Below are 24,230 nucleotides of genomic sequence, written 5' to 3' on the forward strand. Positions count from 1 at the left end.
GCACAGTTTAGCTCCAACACTAATCAAACACACCTGAACAAGCTAATCAGTATCTGCAAGATCACTAGAAATCTATAAGCAGGTGTGTTTGATTAGAGTTGGAGCTAAACTGTGCAGGACACCGGCCCTCCAGGACCGAGTTTGCCCACCCCTGTACTAGAACCTACATGTTAAACTATGTTCTACGCACAAATGGAATATATATTTGTCAAAACTAAATAGCTGATATCGTCTAAATCAGGGGTCACCAAACTTGTTCCTGAAGGGCCGGTGCCCTACAGATTTTAGCTCCAACTCTAATCAAACACACCTGAACAAGCTAATCAAGGTCTTACTAGGTATACTTGAAACATCCAGGCAGGTGTGTTAAGGCAAGTTGGAGCTAAACTCTGTAGGGACACCGGCCCTCCAGGACCGAGATTGGTGACCCCTGGTCTAAATAAATTTTTCTCTTTTGTAACTAGTCACAGACGAATAATTATTCATATACACTGTTGAAATAAACACTAAAATCTAACGAATACAAACTCTAGTGTCTTATAGCATTTTACAATGAATAGGAACCAGGGTCTAATAAATGAGTAATAGTATATAATGAACAGCAACTAGTCTCTAATATATGTGTACTAATATCTAATGAATATGAACTAACATGTAACGAGTATTAATAATGAATAGGAACTAATGTCTAATGAGTAAGTGCTAGTATCCAATGAGTGTCTAACAAATACAAACTAGTATCTAATGAACAGGAATCAGCATGTAATGTGTTTTAATATCTAATAAATAGGAACTATTGTCTAATAAATAAGTACTAGTATCCTCTAAATAGGAACTAGTTTCTAATTAATAAATACTAGTATCTAACGAACAGGAACTAGCGTCTAGTAAATTAGTTCTAGAGTTCAATGAATATGAACTAGTGTCTAACAAATAAAAACTTGTATCTAATTAATAGGAACCAACATGTAATGCATATTAATATCTAATTAATAGGAACTATTGTCTAATGAATAAATACTAGATTTTTCTAAACAGGAACTAGTTTCTAATGGATAAATACTAGTATCTAATGAACAGGAACTAGTGTCTAGTGAATAAGTTCTAGAATGCAATGAATAGGAACTAGTGTCTAACAAATAAAAACGAATTTCTAATGAATAGGAACTACAGTAACATGTAATATGTACTAATAGCTAATGAATAGGAACTGTTGTCTAATGAATAAGTACTAGTTTTTTTCCTAAATAGGAACTAGTTTCTAATTAATAAATACTAAAAGCTAATGAACAGGAACTAGCGTCTAATAAATCATTACTAGAATCCAATGAATAAGAACTGGTGTATAACAAATAAAAACTACTATCTAATAAATGGGAACCAGAATGTAATGCATATTGATTTATAATTAATAAAAATTGTTGTCTAATGAATAAGTATCGATAAGCACTAGAATTCAATGAATAGGAACTAGTTTCTAACACTAGTGTCTAATGAATAGGAACGAGCATATAGTAAGTACTAATATCTAATGAATAGGAACTGTTTTCTAAAAAATAAATACTAGTATCTACTAAACAGGAACTAGTTTGTAATTAATAAATACTAGTATCTAATGAACAGGAACTAGTAAAGTACTAGAATCCAATGAATAGGAACTAGTGTCTAACAAATAAAAACTAGTTTCTAATGAATAGGAACGAGCATGTAATAAGTAATCATTTGTAAAAAACATAACTGTTGTCTAAATAAGTACTAGTAGGAACTAAATAGCAACTAGTCTCTAATCAATAAATACTAGGATCAAATATACAAGAACTAGTGTCTAATAAATAAAAACTAGTATCTAATGAACAGGAACCAGCATGTAATGCATATTAATATCTAAGGAATAGGAACTATTGTCTTATTAGTTAATACTAGTATCTCATGAACAGGAACTAGTATCTAGAAAATAACTAGTAGAATCCAATAAACAGAGACTAGTGTCTGACGAATAAAAACTAGTATCTAATGAATAGGAACTGTCGTCTAATGAATAAGTACTAGTATCTACTAAATAGGAACTAGTTTCTAATTATTAAATACTAGTATGAAATGAACAGGAGCGTCTAGTAAATAAGTACTACTGTAGAATTCAATGAAGAGGAACTAGTGCCTAATAAATAAGCACTAGCATCTAATAAATAGGAGCTATCTAAGAACAAATAAGTACTATGTACCATGAAAATAGACACAAGTAAGTTTTTTTACAGATTAAATGTAAAATCAGCTTCCCATACAACACACCATTTGATCTGCATCTGCACCGGACAGTTTAAATAAAACACAAGTCGACTGAATAAAAAGCGTGTCACATTCGTTTGCATCAGCAGATAAAAAGAGAGATTGATAGTGAAAAGGAAAGAGAAGAGGAAGAATAAACAGCTGCTGATGTGGCCATCATGGGCGTTCTGTCCTCTGTGGTTTCTACTTTGGTGTTTGGATGGTTTTCTGGCCTGTGGCGTAAAGTCGCGCTTCCAAACCGTCCCGGGGTGAGCAGGGTGGGGTTTTTCCATTTGTGCACTGAGGGAAGATGCTCAGCGCGGATGTTTGATGTGAGGGTGTGTAGAGACAGCGCTCATGCTGTAATGAATCCCAGCAGTAGCCGCGGTGATTTTCTGGAGCTTTTCTGGAGTGGAAACTGAGATGATAACAATTACGCACACACACAAACAAAAACACATGTAGAGAGCAGCTCTGATTTCATACATCATTATGCGTTTTGACACATACAGATTTTTGCTGTATATTTAGTGGGATTTTTTCTTTTAGAGCTCAGGTCATGTGTGAATTAATATACACAGTTGTCAGTCAGAATTATTAGCCCCCCTGAATTATTAGCCCCCTGTTTATTTTTTTTCCTCAATTTCTGTTTAACGGAGAGAAGATTTCTTCAACACATTTCTAAACATAATAGTTTCAATAACTTATTTCTAGTAACTGATTTATTATATCTTTGCCATGATGACAGTAAATAATATTTGACTAGATATTTTTCACACATTTCTTTTTTTTAATATTTTTCAGAAGACACTTCTATACAGCTTAAAGTGACATTTAAAGGCTTAACTAGGTTAATTGGGCTAACTAGGCAGGTTAGAGTAATTAGGCAAATCATTGTATAACGATGGTTTGTTCTGTTGAAAGTTAAAAAAAATAGCTTAAAGGGGCTAATAATTTTGACCTTAAAATGGTTCATAAAAAATTAAAAACTGCTTTTATTCCAGCCAAAATAAAACAAATAAGACTCTCTCCAGAAGAAAAAATATTATCAGACATGCTGTGAAAATTTCCTTGCTCAGTTAAACATCATTTGGGAAATATTTAAAAAAGAAAAAAAAATTCAAAGGGGGCTAATAATTCTGACTTCAACTGTACATGTTGCATGATTTAATATGCATTGAATATCCTTATTATTGATAATGACTAGGCCCACACGGAAACTGTATGCGCAGATTTCTAGCCCATCATTGAGTCCATCTATTTACTTGTGTAAATGTGTGTAAATTTATATTAATTCAGTTTTTAAATTCATTTCAGCAATATTATTAACTATTATAAAAATGTTCATATGATTTATTTACAATACAGTTTGTAAAGTAATATTTTCTGTCTTTTAATAGATATATTATGAGAGACTTGCTTTGTTTACCAAATATCTAACTTTACCAAAGATCTAACTGGATTTGCATTGTAAACATTAAACAACGTTAAAAAGATATTATTTTTTATTTCATTCATTAAGTTTTAAGTTATGATAATCCTGGAATTATTCTGAATAAATCCATAGATGACTTACAAAATTTGTCACAGAAATAGCAAAAAAATATCTGCAGATTCTGTCTGGCCCTAATAATGACCCCATTATTAATGATTGAAATTCTTTTTTTTTTTATGCATTAAAATAAGAACTGACTTGTGAGAATCCCTTTATCTTTATGATTTACAAATACAGCTTATTTTAATAATGTGGAATACTGAAAAAAATGACTCATTAAACTGCAGTGGTCCCATTTATGACACAAAATAGCTGGACAATTCATGAGAGGGTTTGTTTCTTTATAAAGACGTTCATGGGAGTCGTTTATTTGGTGGGATTCACTAAGAAAAACTAATGGCTTGTAAAATCATTCATTTCTGAATTAAACTAAAGGGGTTTCGATTAAATCTGACTAAAAAGTCTCAAGATTCATTTGTTTGAAAGAATCATTTGAGATTACTCTTGTGAGCAATTAAAAAAAAAATAAATAAATAAACAATATATATATATATATATATATATATATATATATATATATTTACAGTTGAAGTCAGAATTATTAGCCTCTGAATTTTTTTTTTCTTTTTTAAATATTTCCCAAATGATGTTGAACAGAGCAATAAAATTTTTACAGTATGTCATATAATATTTTTTCTTCTGGAGAAAGTTTATTTGTTTTATTTCGGCTAGAATAAAAGCAGTTTTTAATATTTAAAATCCATTTTTAAGGACAATATTATTAGCCCCTTTAAGCTATATTTTCTTTCGAAAGTCTACAAAACACACCATCATTATACAATAACTTGCCTAATTACCCAAACCTGCCTAGTTAACCTAATTAACCTAGTTAAGCCTTTTTTTCTTACAAGAGTCATTTTGATTCACTCAAGTATGCAAGACTTTGAATGTAATCGATCATGTATTTGACTCACTAACACTAACCAGCTTTTAAGAGTTTTTTTTTTATTTACAACAAAAGAGGTTCATGAGATTCATTTATTTGTTTATTTTGATTCACTAAAAAGGAATAAATGACTCATGAGTAATGAATTTGTGAATAAGATGATTTGATTCAGTGATTTGATTCAATCAGATAAAAAAAAAAAAAAAAAAAAAAAAAAATCACAGGAATCATTTGTTAATTTTGATTTAGAAAAAAAAACTGGAATCAGGAAATAAAATGATACGGTTTTAGGGATCAATGTTTTTGATAAACTAATTAAAATGACATTTTTACCAAGATGGCGATATTTTACAGTCATTTAAATAGTTGCATGTGTGCTACAGTGTAATGCAGTGCTTAATACATGCATGTATTTTGTGTGTTTAGGAAACGACCTCTTTCTGGTGGCGGTACATGAGCTGGGTCACGCACTGGGACTGGAGCACTCAAACGACCCCACCGCCATCATGGCCCCCTTCTACCAGTACATGGACACAGAGAACTTCAGACTGCCACACGACGATCTACAGGGTATACAGAAGATCTACGGTGAGACTCGCACACAACACACTATGTGCTTTAATCAGCAACATCGCACCTAGCGAGCAGAGCATAAAAAAAGAACATTTTTTGGAAACATGCTAATTTAACAAATGTATTTAGACTAAAATTGCATTTATAAGCAGTAATTTAATAGTAATAGACTTAAAAATGTTTGTTTAATATGGTGGGGTTGTATACTGTATTCCACTATTATTGACAGGCACAGCCATTTGAATTCTGAGTAAGCCAAATAGGCTCAACCCACCTGTTGTAAAAACCACTTTCTATATTCAAGGGCATTTTTTGTTTCCATGCATTAAATAAATAAAACTGCCACTTTTTCTAATTAAATGACATAAATATAAATATATATATTTAAACGTACAGGTCAATTAACATATTTCTTTACCTGAATGATAATAATAATAAATAAGAAGTTTTTTTTAATACTAGACAACACTTGATGTTTCTATCTCTGTCAGTGACTCAGTGACAGTTAAAAACGATGTACATTCTCTAAGTGGTTGTGTCACTGTGTTAATCCTTTCTGTGCAAGACTGTATGGTATAGTTAATGCCACACGAACTGTAAAGTGTTTAATATTGGTAGTTCATTTTGAAATAAAAATGGCGAAATGTTCGTTAAGAGTTACATTTGTCGCTGGAAGAAACAGCTGTCCTGATGAGGTGAACGCCGAGAAAACCCGACTGCTCCTCCATGACATTATGATACAAGTGATACAAGGTTACCTATATCAAAGAACTGCAAATAAGCAGATATTATAACAATTTATCGATAAACACACACCTCATTCTCTCGCTGTCCACGGCTGTGGTCTGCTGATCAAATGAAAAACAAAAGACGGGAGAGCTGAATTCATATCAAATTTAAAGGGGACTTAGGCGATCATTAAGTGTACTGTTTAAAAGATAATCGCAAAAGTTTTAGGGGGGCTGAGTAGAAATAAAGGGGGCTACAGCCCCCCTAAAATAGGCCTAGCAACGCCCATGTTGGTAACCATGTTAACATCATGCTAGCACCAAATCTTTGAAATATGCCAACTGTAATAACATATAAAATATTAGAAAGTAAGCTAACATGTTGCTAGTAACATCATATTTGTGTTAACAGCATGTTAGTTGTGTTAGCGCTGATGTTAACAACACTACCATGTTAGCACAACATTTTTGTATTATCTATCTATCCATCCATCCATCCATCCATCCATCCATCCATCCATCCATCCATCTATCCATCTATCCATCTATCTATCTATCTATCTATCTATCTATCTATCTATCTATCTATCTATCTATCTATCTATCCACCCAACCCACCCTCCCATCCATCCATCCATCCGTCTGTCTGTCTGTCTGTCTGTCTGTCTGTCTGTCTGTCTGTCTGTCTGTCTGTCTGTCTGTCTGTCTGTCTGTCTGTCTGTCTGTCTGTCTGTCTGTCTGTCTATCTATCTATCCACCCAACCCACCCTCCCATCTATCCATCCATCCATCCATCCATCCATCCATCCATCCATCCATCCATCCATCCATCCATCCATCCATCCATCTATCTATCTATCTATCTATCTATCTATCTATCTATCTATCTATCTGTCTGTCTATCTATCTATCTATCTATCCATCTCAATTTTTGAAACATTTTCCAGTTTAATTTTCACTATTTCTGAAGTTGGATAGATGGCATGACAGATGGGATTTGCATGATGTTAACATGATAATTGGGTTAGCAACTATTAACTAACTATGGGTTAGTTAATTCTGTTAGCATTAGCACTGGGATTAGCAACATGGTAATCATGTTAACATCATGCTATTAAATCCCATTTATCATGCCATCAGCTATCCAACTTCAAACTTTTTCTGTCAAACAAGGCAAGGTTTTTTTCTCAACTAACTTAAAAAAAGTAGTTACTCTTTGCTATTGTTTTACTAGTGCTTGTTCTAGAAAACACAGTATAAAAATTTTGAGTGAATACATATCAATGCACTAGCAGCAAATCAAGTGTCCTCATAAAATCTAGTGCCTTTTCCCTCCACATCCAGCCGAGAAAAACACTAAAACACATTCGTGAGATGTTCAGATCCTCTTTCCTGTATCCCATCCAATCTCCATCCCGTAGTTTTTCCTTGTTCCTCCCTCCGACACCGGATGAGACCACAGAGGGTGGAGATACTTCCCAACCACGTCCGCTCAATCTCCATCACTCTCACCACAGCAGATCTCCTGTCTATATCCATGTTTCATTCGGCTTGCGTTAGTTATGTAACGTGAAGGCCTGTAATCCTCGCTCTATTTCAGGAGATTTGATTTCAGACAGTCACTCCTCTGTGGTGTTTCCAGAGGGGTAATCCTGTCAGGCGGCCCTCCTGCCTGATTCATACTGAAATATCATTCATTATTATTTTCCTCCATTTAATCACCTGTCCTTTCTTGAACTCGTAGCGTTCAGTCGGTGCTTGCAGAAGTCTGACGTCGCGGTTGATTGTGCTAACAGCTTGAACTCTTGAGCGCAGGTCAGCCGTCTGCTGCACTGTGATAATGAGCCCGCAGATAATTGAGGTGTATGCTGGAATATATTTGATGCCAGGGAAAATGATAGTGTTTTTATTTATTATTTATTTTTTTATTCTGCAAACAGTCCAGTTGAATACTGATGAATAATGCACAACTATGTCTGATCAGCTTTATTGACTACCTTTTTATCTACCTTTCTTATATATATATATATATATATATATATATATATATATATATATATATATATATATATATATATATATATATATATATATAATGAATATAAAATAATTTAACATTAAATATTATATGACCTCAAAGCTATTTTAAATTTGTGTATAACTTAAATTTTAGACTTATTGTATGTTTTTATGAAAACAGCAATAAAAATATAATAATAATAATAATTCCTTACATTTATATATTGGTTGGAGACCAGTGATGAAGCCAATTATGATATGGGGATGGTTAGTAGGCCATAATGGACAGAGGCCAGTAGGCAGACGTGGTTAGGATGCTGGGGTTAAACGAGTCCCCTTCACTATACTGGGGCATTAGGACCGACACAGACAGCAGGTTGAGCACCCTCTGCTGGCAACCTAACTTTCCCATGTGGTCTCCCATCCAGCTACTGACCAGGGGCAGCCCTGCTTAGCTTCAGTGAGTGACCGAGTAAAAGTTACAGAACTAGCTTTCGGCAGAAATAAGGTAAAACCATACCAGTATTCACATACAAAATATTGTAGCTTCCATAATTTACTTAAATACGATTTAACAAAGAACATTTTACTAGATTATGTATATTATCCCTGTTGAAAAAAACAGCTTAAACCAGCCTAGGCTGGTTAGCTGGTTGACCAGCCTGGTTTTAGTGGGGTTTTGGCCATTTCCAGGCTGGTTTCTAGCTATTTCCAGCCTGGTCTTAGCTGGTCAGGCTGGAAGATGACCAGCCAAAACCATCTGTGTCCAGCTTAAACCAGGCTGGTCAAGGGGGTTTTAGCTGGTCATTTTTAGGCTGGAAATGGCTGGAAACCAGCCTGGAAATGGCCAAAACCCCTCTAAAACCAGGCTGGTCAACCAGCTAAAACCAGCTAACCAGCTTAGGCTGGTTTAAGCTGTTTTTTTTCAGCAGGGATATACTATATATGTTACATTTTATTTACATAAATAATTTAATGAATTATTCTTCACCAAATACTACAGTACATCAACTTAACTGTAGATCGTTTACTGTTGTCAAAACAAAATTGCACATTTAGTATATGGAGTAGCATAAATAAGACCAAATCTTGCCATTTTTATGATTTTTTGGCCACAACCACCCTTAAAGTGATAGTTCACCCCTAAAAAAATTATTCCCTATTTACTCGCTCTCAAGTGTTCCCAAATCTTTATGAGTTTCTTTATTCTGTTGAACACAAAAGAAGATAATTTGACAAATGTTGAAAAACCAGTAACCATTGACTTTCATTCATTCATTTTCCTTCGGCTTAGTCCCTAATTTATCAGGGGTGCCCACAGTGGAATAAACCACCAACTATTCCAGCATATGTTTTATGCAGCTGATACCCTTCCAGCCACAACCCAACACTGGGAAACATCCATGCACGATTGCATTCACACACACTCATACACTGAAGTCAATTTAGTTTATTCAATTCACCTATAGTGCATGTCTTTGGACTGTGGGGAAATCCGGAGCACCTGGAGGAAACCCACGCCAACACAGGGAGAATATGTCAACTCCACACAGAAATGCCAACTGACCCAGCTGGGACTCGAACCAGCAACCTTTTTGCTGTGAGGCGACAGTGCTAACCACTGAGCCACTGTACCACCCATTGACTTCCACAGTAGTAAACATATATGTAAATGGTTACAGGTTTTCAGCATTTTTCACAACATCTCTTTTTGCGTTTAGAAAAAACTCAAAATATCCCTTTAAAGGTGATGAAATCTTTGGAAACAACCAAAAAATAAAGCTATTTGATAATCATCTCTCGCTGTTTCTTCAGGACCTCCAGATAAACTTCCTCAGCCCACGAGGCCTTCACCGACAGTCCCACCAGCCCGCTCACACCCTCCCGTAGATCCACGAAAAAACGACAGGCAGTCACGCCCGCCGCGAATACCCACGGGCGACAAACCAACACACCCCAACGCCAAACCTGACATATGTGACGGCGGCTTCAACACACTCGCCATACTCAGGAGAGAGATGTTCGTCTTCAAGGTAAGCCAGTCATCCAAATGTACACACTCTCTGTCAGGAAAAACACAAACAAATTCTGAATCACTTTACAACATTAGCTCATGTCAAGTGTATTTTTTGAGTCATCGAACCACAATGGCTTCAGAAATGAACAGGCTTGATTCTTTTTAACTATAGACAGAACATCTAAAACATGCTAGCACTATGCTAATTGAAAACATTTAAATGTGTTACCATAATGGTGGTAATGCAAATTAGCATCATATTAACTGAGTTAACATCATGTTAACAGCCTGCTAATTGAGTTAGCATAATACTAGTATGTATACAATATTCGCCACCTTCTAAATTCTAAATCACTATCTGAAATTGTACAATCGTACATGATCGTATTTTAGTAACACATCAAAAAACACAATGTTAACAAAGTAACAGGTTTTATTCGCTTTTTATTCTCTTCTCTACAGTTTCTGAAACATGTTAGCGCTGTGCTAACTGATAACATGTTGAATGTGTTAACATACGGTAATGGTAAATATTTTAGCATATTAAAAACCAGTCACCATGATGCTAGCAACATATTAATTAAATTAATATCATGTTAACAACATGCTAATCGAGTTAGCATCATAGTAGAAGGTAACATCATGTTTTGAATCCTTTATGAAATGGGCTCATGCTAATCATACATGATCGATCTCAGTTCAGTCAAACACTACAGAATACACAAGACATGTTACTCATATAGTGTTGTATAAGAGAAAATGTAATGCATAATATGACTTTAAAGGGACTTTGGCTGTGCTTTGGTTCACAAATGAGCATGTTTATTGTTAACTATGGACAGAGCATAAACAGAATGATTAATGCAGTTTCTGAAACATGCTAGCACTATGCTAACTGATAACATGCTAAATGTGTTAGCATAAAAGTAAATGTGTTAGCATAGTAGATACAAATTGACATCATATTAACTAAGTTAACATCATGTTAAAAACATGCTGGTTGAGTTAGCATAAAACTAGTATGTAAACAATATTTGCCACCTTCTAAATAGCCTAACACAAAACACTAATTCTGAATCACTATCTGAGATGATTGCATTTTAGTCACACATTAACCGATTAACACAAATTAACAGGTTTTATTCTCTTTTTATCCTCTTCTCTACAGTTTCAGAAACATGCTAGCACTGTGCTAACATGTTAAATGTGTTAACATACTGTGATGGTACATATTTTAGCATATTAGAAACTAGTTGGCATGATGCTAGCAACATATTAATTGAATAAACATCATGTTAACAACATGCTTATCGAGTTAGCAACATAGTAGAAGGCAACATCATGTTCTGAATCCTTTATGAAATGACCTCATGCTGATCATACATAATATCATTTTAGTCAAACACTACAGAATACACAAGACATGTCACTCATATAGTGTGGAATGAGAGAAAATGTAACGCTTAATATGGCCTTAAAGGGACTTTGGCTGTGTTTTGGTTCACAAATGAACATGTTCCATTCTCATTACTATGGACAGAGCATAAACAGAATCATTCATGCAGTTTCTGAAACATGCTAGCACTATGCTAACTGAAAACATGCTAAATGTGTTAGCATAATGGTAAACATGTAATGAGCTCATTTTAGTCTCCCATCAAATACCTTAATGGGTGTGATATGTGTTTTGATTCACAAATTACATTTAAAAACAACTTTTTTACAATTTATAAAAAAAAAATGTGGTACTGTTTTTGATTTATGCTCGCTATTTGAATCCATGCTAATAACATGCTAACTGTGCTAACATGTCAAATGTGTTATCCTATTTGAATAATCACACACACAAAAAAACTCGCTATCAATCTCTCTCCAAAATGAGCTCATGTCAAGCACACTACTGCTTCAACCCTGTGTTTACGTTCTCACAAAAAAGACACGTGGCGGCCACAGAAAAGTGTTGAGCCAGCATTGTATGGCTGTTTTCTCTTTGTTCTCTTGTGCTGAAGGAAAGTGACCTGAGCTTTTATTTGCTTGCTGAACCTAGAGAACCGCCCTCAGTGAATCCTTCAAGCTCAAGTCTGATGGTTGAGTGTGTCAGAACAGTTTGGATTATGGGGTTCTGATGCTGCCAATGAAGCCTTCAACCGCAGAGGGAGAAGATAAAGCAGAAAGCAGGAGATAAAAGCGTTTAGTTCTGCATACAGTGTAAGGACTGCAGTCTGGAATAACGTCATGTAAGATTATGTAATCAGGGTGCCAAATAGATGATTGCAAATATAAGTAACCATAGCAACAAAAGGCTTCGTGAGTGTGTTTTTTTAAAGAAATTAATATTTCTTTATGGGCAAGGATGCATTAAACTGAAGAAAAGTAAAAGTGAATTAAAAGCTTTTTGAGTGTTAAAGTTTTTATAAATAAACCAGTTCGATTTTATAATTTATTTTCTGTTTTGGTAATCAAATTTTACAGCCAACACTGAAAGTTCTGTTATTCATGAGTTTTTCTTTCTTCTTTTTTTTTCTCTTTAACAAAAAAAATTATTTTGAGAAATGTTATAAACCGGTAACCACTGACTTCCATGGTATGTTTTTTTCATGCTATGTAAGTCAATGGTTACCAGATTCTAACATTCTTCAGAATACCTTCTTTTGTGTTGAACAGAAATACAAGGGTTTGGGTTTATACTTATACATTATTGATTTATACTTCGGTGTCAAGCGCACACGTATGGTCAGCCCTCGCTGTGGCCGATTAGTACAGTTAAAGTATCTGTTGTAAATATTACTCAATCTACGAGTAAAAAGTAGACCTTTAAAAATACTCAAGAGTAGTGAGTAGTGAGTATTGAGCTGTGAACAACTGATGTGTTTACATGTAATTTGTGTGTGTGTGAAAACGTAACATTCTGTAGTGCATTTAGTGATTGTTTAAGGCCATTTGGGCAGTCTAAACAGTCTCTGGGTAATTTCATATAAATATTTTGGACATCTTCTTGGACACTTTTAATGCTTTAAAATGGTTTGCTGCCTTTATAAAGTGCCCATATCATGAGGTTGTTCAAAAGGATGCTATTCAATTTTTCTTCACAGCCAATCTTCATAGACAAGAAAAAATTGTGATGCAATTTGAGCAAAAGTAGTAGGAAGACTTCCGGTTATGGAGTGATAGTGAGAAGACGTGAGATAACGACCCTCCCATAATTTTTTTATATAAATCCTTTAAACTCGCTTAAATCTTTGATACATTATTGGTTATTGAACACGTTAAACTTTAGCAACTGAAATGGCACCGAAAAAGAAGAACAGAACACAAGAAAAGTTGTATAACGAGGCTCAAGAAATGTCGCCGGATTCTGATAATGCAGATGAGGTAAAAGAGACCGAAGAGGATGATGATAGCGAACCCACAAAAATAACTGAGACGAACCCCAGCAACGCAGATGTTTTACAAGCCATTAGAGAAATGGACAAACGGGTTGCAAATAAAATTGACGGCATTATGTCAGCAATCAAAGAGGTAAATGAACGCGTAAAGGAGGCCGAGGAACGCATTTCGGGAGCGGAAGATGAGATCGTTCAACTTAATGCTCGTGCAAATTCCGTCGAATCGCAAGTTAAGAAATTGATGGACAAGGTTGATGACATGGAAAACAGAAATAGACGAAACAATCTCAGGCTAGTGGGTTTGCCGGAACGAGAAGAGGGGGGAGATGCGTGTGCGTTTTTGGAGGCCTGGATTCCAAAAATACTGGAAATGGACTCGAGTACAACGCTTGTCATAGAGCGAGCACATAGAGTCGGCCCACAACGAAACATGGAAGTTCGGAACACACGACGGATTACACTACCAAGAACACTAATAATAAAGTTCCTAAATTTTAAGCAAAAAGAACAGGTGTTAAGAATGGCCAGGTCCAAGGGCGTGATTTCATACAACGAACACATACTTCGATTTCATCCAGATGTTTCGGCTGAAGTTCACAGAAAACAAAGAGCGTATGATGGAGTGAGACAGAAGCTGCGAGAGAGAGGGATCGGTAAACACAGGATCATATATCCGGCCCGTCTACTTCTTACTCACCAGGAGAAATCAAAGGTGTTTGACACACCGGAGGCAGTCGAACGTTTCATAGAAGAGGTAGAAGCAGAATAAAGTTGGGCTCATTCCAGTTGGAAGATAAATGCCAGATGAACAATAATTCTGATCATCCGCGGAAGGATATCCTCGTTTTGTTTTGAAGTCTTAGTGACTAGAAAGATTTGTAAAAAAATAATTTGTTTTCTGCAAATGTCGAAAGGCGTGTTGATAGTTTTATATAATATGCGAGAATAATGTTACAAATAGGGTTGTTAGTGACAACTGTAGACAAAAGTACCTGATAGTTCCTCACGGAGGTGTGGACCAATCAGCGCCATATACGGAGAAAAAGGGGTGGGGGGTTACACGCAGTAGTATGGATGCTACTGGGGAAATCGGGTTGAATGTTGAAAGTTCATTTATAATAGGAGTGTTGTTCAAGATTGTTTATGTATTTTTTATTTTTTGCTTCTCAGTATTTAAGGTTGTTGAGATTGTAAAAGGTAAAACACCCATTATTAAGAAATGTAACAAATCATGGGGGAGACAGGGAATGTGAAATTTGTAACATGGAATTGTAGAGGATTGGGCAATATTAAAAAAATAAAACAAGTAATGGATAGGATCAAATATTTACAGGCACACATAGTATTTCTTCAAGAAACCCACATGGTAAAAAGTGAAACAATTAGGATTCATAGGAGATGGCAGGGGCAAGTATTTGAGGCTTGTCACACTTCAAATGCAAGAGGAGTAATGATTTTAATTCATAAATCAGTTCCAATTCATGTTCAGAAAGTAATTAAGGATACACTAGGAAGATATATTGTCTTACAATGTACATTTTTGTCAGAAAAGATAAATTTAATTAACATTTATGGTCCAAATGATGACAATCCTAAATTTTTTAATGATTTATTTTTGTTAATTGCCACTCTGCCTGGATACTACCTTATTGCAGGGGATATTAATTGTGTACTAGATCCTGCTAAAGATCGTTCAACAGGAATTGATAAAACACATACTAAAGCTAGGAAGGTGATACTGGAATTTATGAAAGATCTAAATTTACTAGATGTTTGGAGGGATCTTAATCCTGCAACAATATCATATTCCTGTTATTCAGGTATGTATCATACATACTCACGTATTGATTACTACCTAATTTCAGCACAATTCCTTAACAATATAATAGATTGTAGTTATCATAGTATAGTCATATCTGACCATGCACCAGTATCTTTATCATACAAAACTAAAAAATTAATAAAAAATCCCAATAAATGGCGTTTTCAGATAGGATGGCTTCATGATTCAGAGTTTGTAGAATATGTTGGCAAACAAATTGATTTGTATTTTGAAATTAATAAGTCTGAAACATCTGCTTGCATTAGATGGGAACCATTCAAAGCTTTTATTAGAGGACATATAATTGGGTTTTGCAGCTCCAAAGCTAGGAAATCTAGGCAGGAAATGAAAAAATTAGAAGATCAAATAAAAAAACTAGAAAATAAAACTTTTCATAAAACCATAGATACAGCAGAAGCAAAAGAGAAACTTTTACTACTCAGGTCCCGATATAATGAAGTGTCAGCAGGTAGGGCAGCTTCAAAAGTTTTAAGGTTGAAACAAAATATCTATGAATATGTAGATAAAACAGGACGGTTATTAGCTTGGCAAATTCGACAACAACAAACAGAACGTACAATTACAACAATTGAGAGTTTAACTGGAAATATAGTTGACCCAGAAGAGATCAATGAAACATTTAGAACTTATTATAAAAAGCTATATAGCTCAGAATGCTCACTAAATGTAGATATCCAAGAACAATTTTTAGATAGTCTAAATATACCTCAGATATCAATTAAAGAAAAGAAAAAATTAGATGAAGACTTTACATTACAAGAAATAGGAGAAGCTATTGACTCTATGAAATCAGGAAAAGCTGCAGGCCCAGATGGGCTCCCTATAGAAATTTATAAGATGTTTAAAGAAAAGTTGCTAACTCCTTTTATGGAAATGATAATAGAGGCATATCATCAGGAGCTTTTGCCTACATCAATGAGAGGAGCTTTAATTACATTATTACCGAAACCAGGGAAAACAAACACAAAATGCGAAAATATGCGCCCAATTAGTTTATTGAATTCAGACACAAAAATTAAGTAAAGTTTTAGCTAAGAGGTTAGAAGGTACTTTACCAAATTTAATAGGAGAGGATCAAAATGGTTTTATAAAGCGTAGGCAAGGTTTTCACAATGTTCGAAGAGTTCTAAATATACTTCATGAACAGAGGGGTGAACAAGATACTGCTCTATTATCATTGGATGCCGAAAAGGCCTTCGATCGGGTTGAATGGTCCTATTTGTTTGATGTGATGAATAGATTTGGGTTTGGTGAAAAATACTGTAAGTGGGTTAGACTATTGTATAATAGTTCTACGGCAGAAGTGTTGACAAACAATATTGTTTCAAAACCATTTAGTATATCAAGAGGATGTAGACAGGGTTCTCCTCTTTCTCCTTTACTTTTTGCCATCTCCATTGAACCATTTGCAATAGCAATAAAAAACCATGTGGAATTAACAGGAATTAAGATAGGAATGATAGAACATAAAATTGCACTGTTTGCTGACGACGTCATTCTGTTTCTAAAGCAGCTTGATACATCAATACCTGCTTTACTAGATCTCATTAGTACATTTGGAAAAATATCTGGTTACAAAATTAATAATTCTAAAAGTTCTATTCTATATTTAAATGAGAGTGACAGACAACAGCCTAATAAGTGTGCAGCAACCTTTAATATTGTCAATTGTTTTACATACTTGGGTATAAAAATTGTACCAAAACTAGAAGATGTTGTGCCAGAAAATTATGGTTCACTTCTTGAAATTGTTAGTAGTTCAATAGAAAGATGGATGCCCTTATCCATTTCTTTAATTGGTAGAATAAATATTTTAAAAATGAATATTTTACCCAAATTCTTATATTTATTCCAGAATATTCCTCTGCCTCCCCCTAAGAATTTATTTCAAAGACTTAAAAAAATGTTCACTAAATTCATTTGGAATAACAGACGTTCCAGACTCCGTCTAACACTCCTGTACTTGCCATACGATAGAGGAGGTCTACAATGTCCTAATTTGCATTGGTATTATTGGGCTGTGCAACTTAGAACAATAATGTTTTATTTTGTATCTCAGGACTGCCCATCTTGGGTGGAGATGGAATCAGTTGGCATTAAGTCTGGTCTACCTTTAAATTTGTATTTATATTCAGCAGAATTTAAAAATCTTAAAAAAACTGTTTCCAATCCCATAGTTATAAATATGATTTCCATATGGTTTGACATGAAAAAATATTTAAGTGCCTGCAATCCATTATCTTGTTTCAGTCCAATTTGGGGCAATAAAAAATTTAAACCAGGTACGTTAGATGCAGGATTCAAGATATGGGCAGAGAAGGGAATTAAAAAGATAGCAGACTTATATGTTAACAATATTCTAATGTCATTTGCGGAAATTGTTAGTAAATACAATATTCCTGCAAAACATTTCTTTAAGTATTTACAAATAAGAGATTTTATCCTCAAATCACAAAATAATTCTCTAGATATGCCATCATTGTCTATCTTGGAAAAAGTAATAATAAAAGACTGTTTTAGTGAAGGTTTAATTTCTGCATTATACAAGATGCTGGTGTCAGGATCAAAGGAATCTTCAAATTGTAAATTGGAAGCTTGGAGATTAGATCTTGAGGAGGATATTTCTACAGAGGACTGGATGAAGACATGCGAGGAAGCTCAATCACTAACAATGAACACTCGTCTGAAACTGTTACAATATAAATGGTTGATGAGGATTTATATAACTCCAGTTTTACTGCATAAATATAATGAAAATATTCCAGATACTTGCTTGAGATGCAGGGACCATAAAGGAACATTGTATCACTGTATATGGGAATGTAAAGGAATACAGAACTTTTGGAAAGGTGTGAAAGAAATTATAGAAAAGATTCTTGAGGTTAATATACCAATGTCTCCTTTAATTTTTCTATTTCATTTATATCCCAAGGAGATCAAGTTAAAAAAGACGGAGCATATATTTATGAATATATGTATTCTACAAGCGGAACGGCTTATTTCTTTAAATTGGAAAAGTATATGTGCACCAACTATAGGCTGTTGGCTGAAAGAGATGGTAACAAACATGACAATGGAAAAAATAACATATATGATAAGAAATAAATACATAATTTTTGATAGAGTTTGGGGACCTTTTACGCTGTTTTTAAAAGATGGTGGATTTGGAAATGTTTTACTTGAAGATTAGTAACAGAGGTGATATTGTATCTTGATGTAAAATGCTGAGAAGCCTTTTGTTTTGTTTGTTCATTTGTTTGTTTTTTGGTTTGTGTTGGATCTGACACATGGAAATGTGTATGTACATGTTAAAATATAATAAAAAGGAATTGGAAAAAAAAAAAAAAAAAAAAAAAAAAGTAGTAGGAATAAAAGCACTGATACAGCACTAAAAAAGTACTCAAGGGAAAGTAAAAGTAAACATTTTTAAAAACACTTAGTAAATTACAATTCCTGAGAAAAATCACTCAATTACAGTAATTTGAGTATTTGAAATGTGTTACTTTACACCACTGACAACAGCACAATAGTTACCAAAAAGGTAAAACTTGAATTCCTTTAAAACAGTTGAATGTCTTTAAAACTATATTTTACTCACTTGAGGAGAAATATACGAGTACAGTATTTCTCTGATCTGTTGATGTGAACCAGAGTTCATGTCTCTGAAAGGCACTCTCCTAACACACCACCAGTGTTTTCTGTATATTTGTCTCAGTTTAAATATACAGTAGATGGAATTCGTTTGTCAGACTTTAGAGAAAGTGTCTGTTTTCTGAATAGCCAAACTCACGCTGATGTGTAGATTTATTCCACTTGAAGAGGGTTTTTGTTGGGCTCTAATCTTGTCACTCGGTCTCCATTCCCAGTTTCACAGCCGACGCCACTGGGAAAACAAAATCTATCATGAATGCTGTTACACTTCCACACTCTCCTCAGTCAGTATATCTGTGTAAACTGGAGTAGTCTTGACAAAAAATATTTCTGTGCAGAAAAACTCACTGTCTGCATCTGAGCTCAGTTGTTTCCACTGTTATATTTGTGTGGGTAGGAGGCGAGCTGATTGGCTGTGTCACTGTTTGCTGTGTGTCTGTGTCACTGTTTGCTGAATAGCGCCAGAGCCGCGCTGACCATTAGATCCAATCGCAATTGTTGAGCACGTGACCACTCAAAGGAGTTTAAGAACTCGCTCAACAATGATCAAAAAGCAAGCGGGATAATGTTTACATTAGTTTATTTGCTATAAATGCTCATGTTGTTCTGTGCATGTACTTTAGTTTCGTTTGATGCATTCAAAAAGAATGTTTTCTTTTAGCAGGTAAACTTCCTGATCACGTCAGATCTTAATAATTGAACAGTGTGTGCTTTCATTTCTATAATACTTAAGCTTCATGTACTGAAAAATTCATATTTAAGAATCCTCCACGTTACACTGCCAAATCAAAGATATTCTGAACTGAACACAGTCCGACTTGTGCCAGATAATGGTCTCTCTGAGAGCAACTGTTCTTAAAAATGAGGTACAGAGGGTCACATAAGGCACTCTTTCTCACAGAACAAAGCACAATACATTTTTGATCGGTGACCCATTTTTTTAAGCTTCAAAATGTATTTTTCCAGTTTCACAACTAAACACCCATGACCACTTAACAGATACTGCCACCATTTCAAGATCCTACACATATACTAGTTAACAGGCAAAACAGTGGTGTTTAAACAGGTTACTGATGTGTTATTTTTTTTGCATGTTTATCACACTTTCAGATCATCAAACAAATTTAAATATTATTAAAATAAAACACAAGTAAGCACATCATGCAGATTTAAAAGTAAGGTTTCTATTATTAAGTAAAAACAGAATACAAAACTACATACGCCATGTGAAAAAGTGTTTTCCCCCTAATCCTAATAACTGGTTGGGCCTCACTTAGCAGAAACAACTGCAATCAATTGTTTTCCATAACTTGCAATACATTTGTTACAGCTCTGTCAAGGAATTTTGGCCCACTCATCTTTGCAGAATTGTTATAATTCAGCCAAATTGGAGTATTTTTAAGAATAAACCACCTTTTTAAGGACAGGCCACAGCATCTCAATTGGATTCAGGTCAGGACTTTGACTAGGCCACTACATAGTCTTTTTTTTCTTTAGCCATTCAGAAGTGGACTTACTAATGCGCTTTGGATCATTGTCCTGCAGCAGAACATAAATTTGCTTCAGCTTGAGGTCACTAACAGATGGCGGGACATTTGCCTTTAGAATATTTTGGTATAGAGCAGAATTCATGGTTCCATTTATCACAGCAAGTTTTCCAGGTCCTGAAGCATATAAAGCATAGGTCTCAAACTCAATTCCTGGAGGGCCGCAGTTCTGCACAGTTTTGCTCCATCTCTGATCAAACACAGACGATCCAACAAATAAAGGTGTTCAGGACTCTTTTGAATGCCTTGATTAGTTGGATCAGCTGTGGATGATTAGGGTTGGAGCAAAACTGTGTAGAGCTGCAGCCCTCCATGAACTGAGTTTGAGACCTATGATCTAAACAGTTGCAGATCATCACACTACCACCACCGCATTTTACCATTGTTATAGTGTTCTTTTTCTGTAATGCGGTGTTACTTAACGGGACACGCATCTTTCAAAAAGTTAAACTTTTGTCTCATCGGTCCAATGAGTATTTTCCTAAATGTCTTGAGGATCATCAATATGTATTCTAACAAAATTGAGACAAGTCTTTATGTTCCTTTTGCTCAGCAGTGGTTTTCATTTTGGAACTGACAATGAACATACTGACCATTTTGCCCAGTCTCTATCTTATGGGGGAGTCATGAACACTCACCTTAACTGAGGCAAGTGAGGCCTGCAGTTCTTGCAAACACTTTTGAACACAGTTTTGGATTTTGTTTTCCCTTAATAATAAAAAACCTTCATTAAAAACTGCATCACATGTTATTTTTGACTAATATTTGAATTTGTTTTTACTAATGTGTAAATTTGTTGTTTTAGAGTGTAAGGGTGTTTTTACACGTGCATTATTTAGTTCGATTGAATTGCACTGGAATTCGTTTTCCCTCTTGCTGAGGTTTGTTTGGGCAGGTCTGAATGTAGCAATCGTACTCGAGTGCACACCAAAAGTGGACCAAAAAAGCATACCAAGACCTCCTTAAAGAGGTGGTCTCAGTACGCTTTTAAACGAACCCTGGAGTGGTTTCTTTGTGTTGAGAACATGATCCGAACTAGAACAGACCCAACCGCAAAAAGTACTGCACCTGTTTGGACTAATCCAGCAGCCGTAGTATGATGTGCTGTCGATTAAGGGATGTGGAGGATAATATTTGTTGACAGCACTTTACCAACAATTTTAAACAGAGAGAGAGAGGGAAAAACATTACCTGATGGATCATTGGTAATATTTCCAGAAAATGACCATGTCACAGTGTAGCTAAATTAATTCACGCCTCCTCCTGAAATTACTTGTGATGCGCCTTCACCATTTGCAATGCATTTAAAAGTTTTCCAACTGCAGTCGTGCTTCATTCTCGAAATGTATAATTTGTCTAAAGTAACTATATAGTATACTATGACCAGGGATACAATCAGCCAGCGCAGTCATCCCTTTATAGTAAAAAGTGACATTTTGTGTCTGCCGGTTTGTTTACCTGCAGGAAATTTCATTGCCATTTTCCCGCACGTTAATTCTGACCAGTCGAAAAGCAGTTTAGGAAATACGTTCAATAACATCTGGCCAATGAGTGATGTGGATTTTGTCACATGACTGCATTTTGGTTCTTTTCAACTGGTTCAGACCAAAAGCAATCAGTGTGGTGTGAAAGAGACCCAAAATGCCAGAAAAATGCTACAATGTATCATTTGTTGCCCTTGGTCTGGACCAAATGAACCGAACCAGAGATTTAAAAGCACCCTAAGAATGTGTAAGTGTTAGAGAGCCATACAATATTATTATTATTATTATTATTATTATTATTATTATTATTATTATTATTATTATTATTATTATTATTATTATTGCAAATGATGATGAAACATATTTTTTGTCCTTATTTTAAAACAATGCATTTAATAAGCTTTCTATCTATATAAAATCACTTTAGACACGCAAAATTAGACATGTCTCAAATTTTATGCAAGCAGAACATGGCATTTTTAAGATGATGGCTCATAATAAATAAATAACAAAATAATAAGAACTATTTTGCATCTCTGGAAGTCTAACTTGAATATTTAGTATAAAATAATTGCCTTTTTTAAAGCTGAAGTTATGCTGTGTGTTTGTGTGTGTCATTTCTCACTCATTATGGGCCTGAACGTCTTTTGTTTTTCTCTCATAGCCAAACAATAATGATCTGCAGATGAATGTTATTCATCGAGGGACTAGTTACGCATTGGGGAATGTTGTCTGTGTGGGTTTTGTGTGATTACAGACCACTGGTTGTGTTTGTTCGTCTGTGTCTGCTTTTGGCAAACAAAGGAACAGGAGATGCTATGCTGGAATGTTGTTTATGTGCTGCTATGCGGTTGCTAGGTGGCTGTTTAATTGACCAATTCAAATGTATCAGTCAAATCAAGATTCATTAATGTGATAGTGTGGTAATAGTTTTTTAATGTTATTACTTTTGAGTTACAGTCAAAGTCCCTTTAAGGCAAGTCATTTCACCTGGCGGCCATCTTTGAAATGCCTCTCTGCAGTATGCTCGGGCATTCTATTCGAATGGGGAAACCATTCAAATCAAATTCTCCAACATTGCTTGCCAAGCTTACGATTGAATTTCATATTAGTAATGACCAATTAAATTAAACAACATCTGTCTCTTTAGTTTCATTTCTAAATGTTCAAATCACACAAAATCTGCAGAAACTCACATCTTGTCCAAGCCCCTCCCCCAGAGTATCATCAGTCCATAGCGATCGATGATTGGCTCCTGTACTAGTAGGTGGGGCTTTATTCACTATATTGACAGTTACACCAAAGAGCTTAGAATGACTTATCCAGCATATGTTTTTTACGCAGCATATGCCCTTCCAGCTGCAACCCATCACTGGCAAACACCCATACACACTCATTCACACACTACGGTCAATTTTAGCTTACTCAATTCAACTATACCTCATGTCTTTGGACTTGTGTGGGAAATCGGAGCACCTGGTGGAAACCCACATGAACACGGGAAGAACATGCAAACTCCACACAGAAATGCCAACTGACCCAGCGGAGGCTCTAACCAGCGACCTTCTTGCTGTGAGGCGAACGTGCTACTCACTGCGCCACTGCGTCGCCTAATAGAATATAGATACATATAATACTACTAGATTTCTCTGTAGCGTAGCAGAAAGCAGAGTCAGTGAGGATTTATGCAGAACAGCGTCGAGCGGCAGGATAAAATAAAACACACTCTCAGTTTTATAGATACTGATGGTCAAATTACATCCTTCAATTTGCTACAAAAGATTAGACAGGAGGAGCAAATCAGTGCTTGAAGAGTAATGGAGTTGTCATCTTTGAACCATGTGTCAAGCGGAAATAGTTCTGGTTAAATCTCAAAACTTCTCATTCAAAACGGAGACTTTCTTGATTGCTACTTTAAAATACACACTTTAGTTACAGTACGGAAGAAACAAAGTAGTACAACTGATGAAGAAACAGTGGTAAAGCTTGGCAAAAAGAAAAACGATCTTAATTTATTACAATATTTTATGTCCTCGTGCTTGATGTATGAGGACGAATCTTTGATTGAATTATTCGTTCATTCGTTAATCTTCCTTCGGCTTAGTTTCTATTTCAGAGGTCGCCACAGCAGAATGAATCGTCAACTATTCCAGCATAAGTTTTACGCAGCGGATGCCCTTCCAGCCGCAACCCAGTACTGGGAAACACCTATACACACTCATTCACACACACACACAGTCATAAACTATGGCCAATTTAGCTTATTCCATTCACCT

At 35.1% G+C, this 24,230-nt stretch overlaps 1 protein-coding gene across 2 annotated transcripts in view; it reads left to right on the plus strand.

Moving 5' to 3' along the window:
• LOC130218297 (matrix metalloproteinase-16-like) overlaps positions 1 to 24,230 on the plus strand; it is a 111,218-nt gene that overhangs the window by 69,774 nt on the left and 17,214 nt on the right. For both annotated transcript variants that reach the window (XM_056450460.1, XM_056450461.1), the window contains 2 exons: positions 5,133 to 5,294; positions 9,842 to 10,059. In XM_056450460.1, the coding sequence (XP_056306435.1) occupies positions 5,133 to 5,294; positions 9,842 to 10,059 (380 nt within the window). The remainder of the gene's footprint in view (positions 1 to 5,132; positions 5,295 to 9,841; positions 10,060 to 24,230) is intronic.

This window comes from Danio aesculapii, chromosome 24 (genome assembly GCF_903798145.1).
Source record: "Danio aesculapii chromosome 24, fDanAes4.1, whole genome shotgun sequence".
In the NCBI taxonomy this organism is placed as follows: Eukaryota; Metazoa; Chordata; class Actinopteri; order Cypriniformes; family Danionidae; genus Danio; species Danio aesculapii.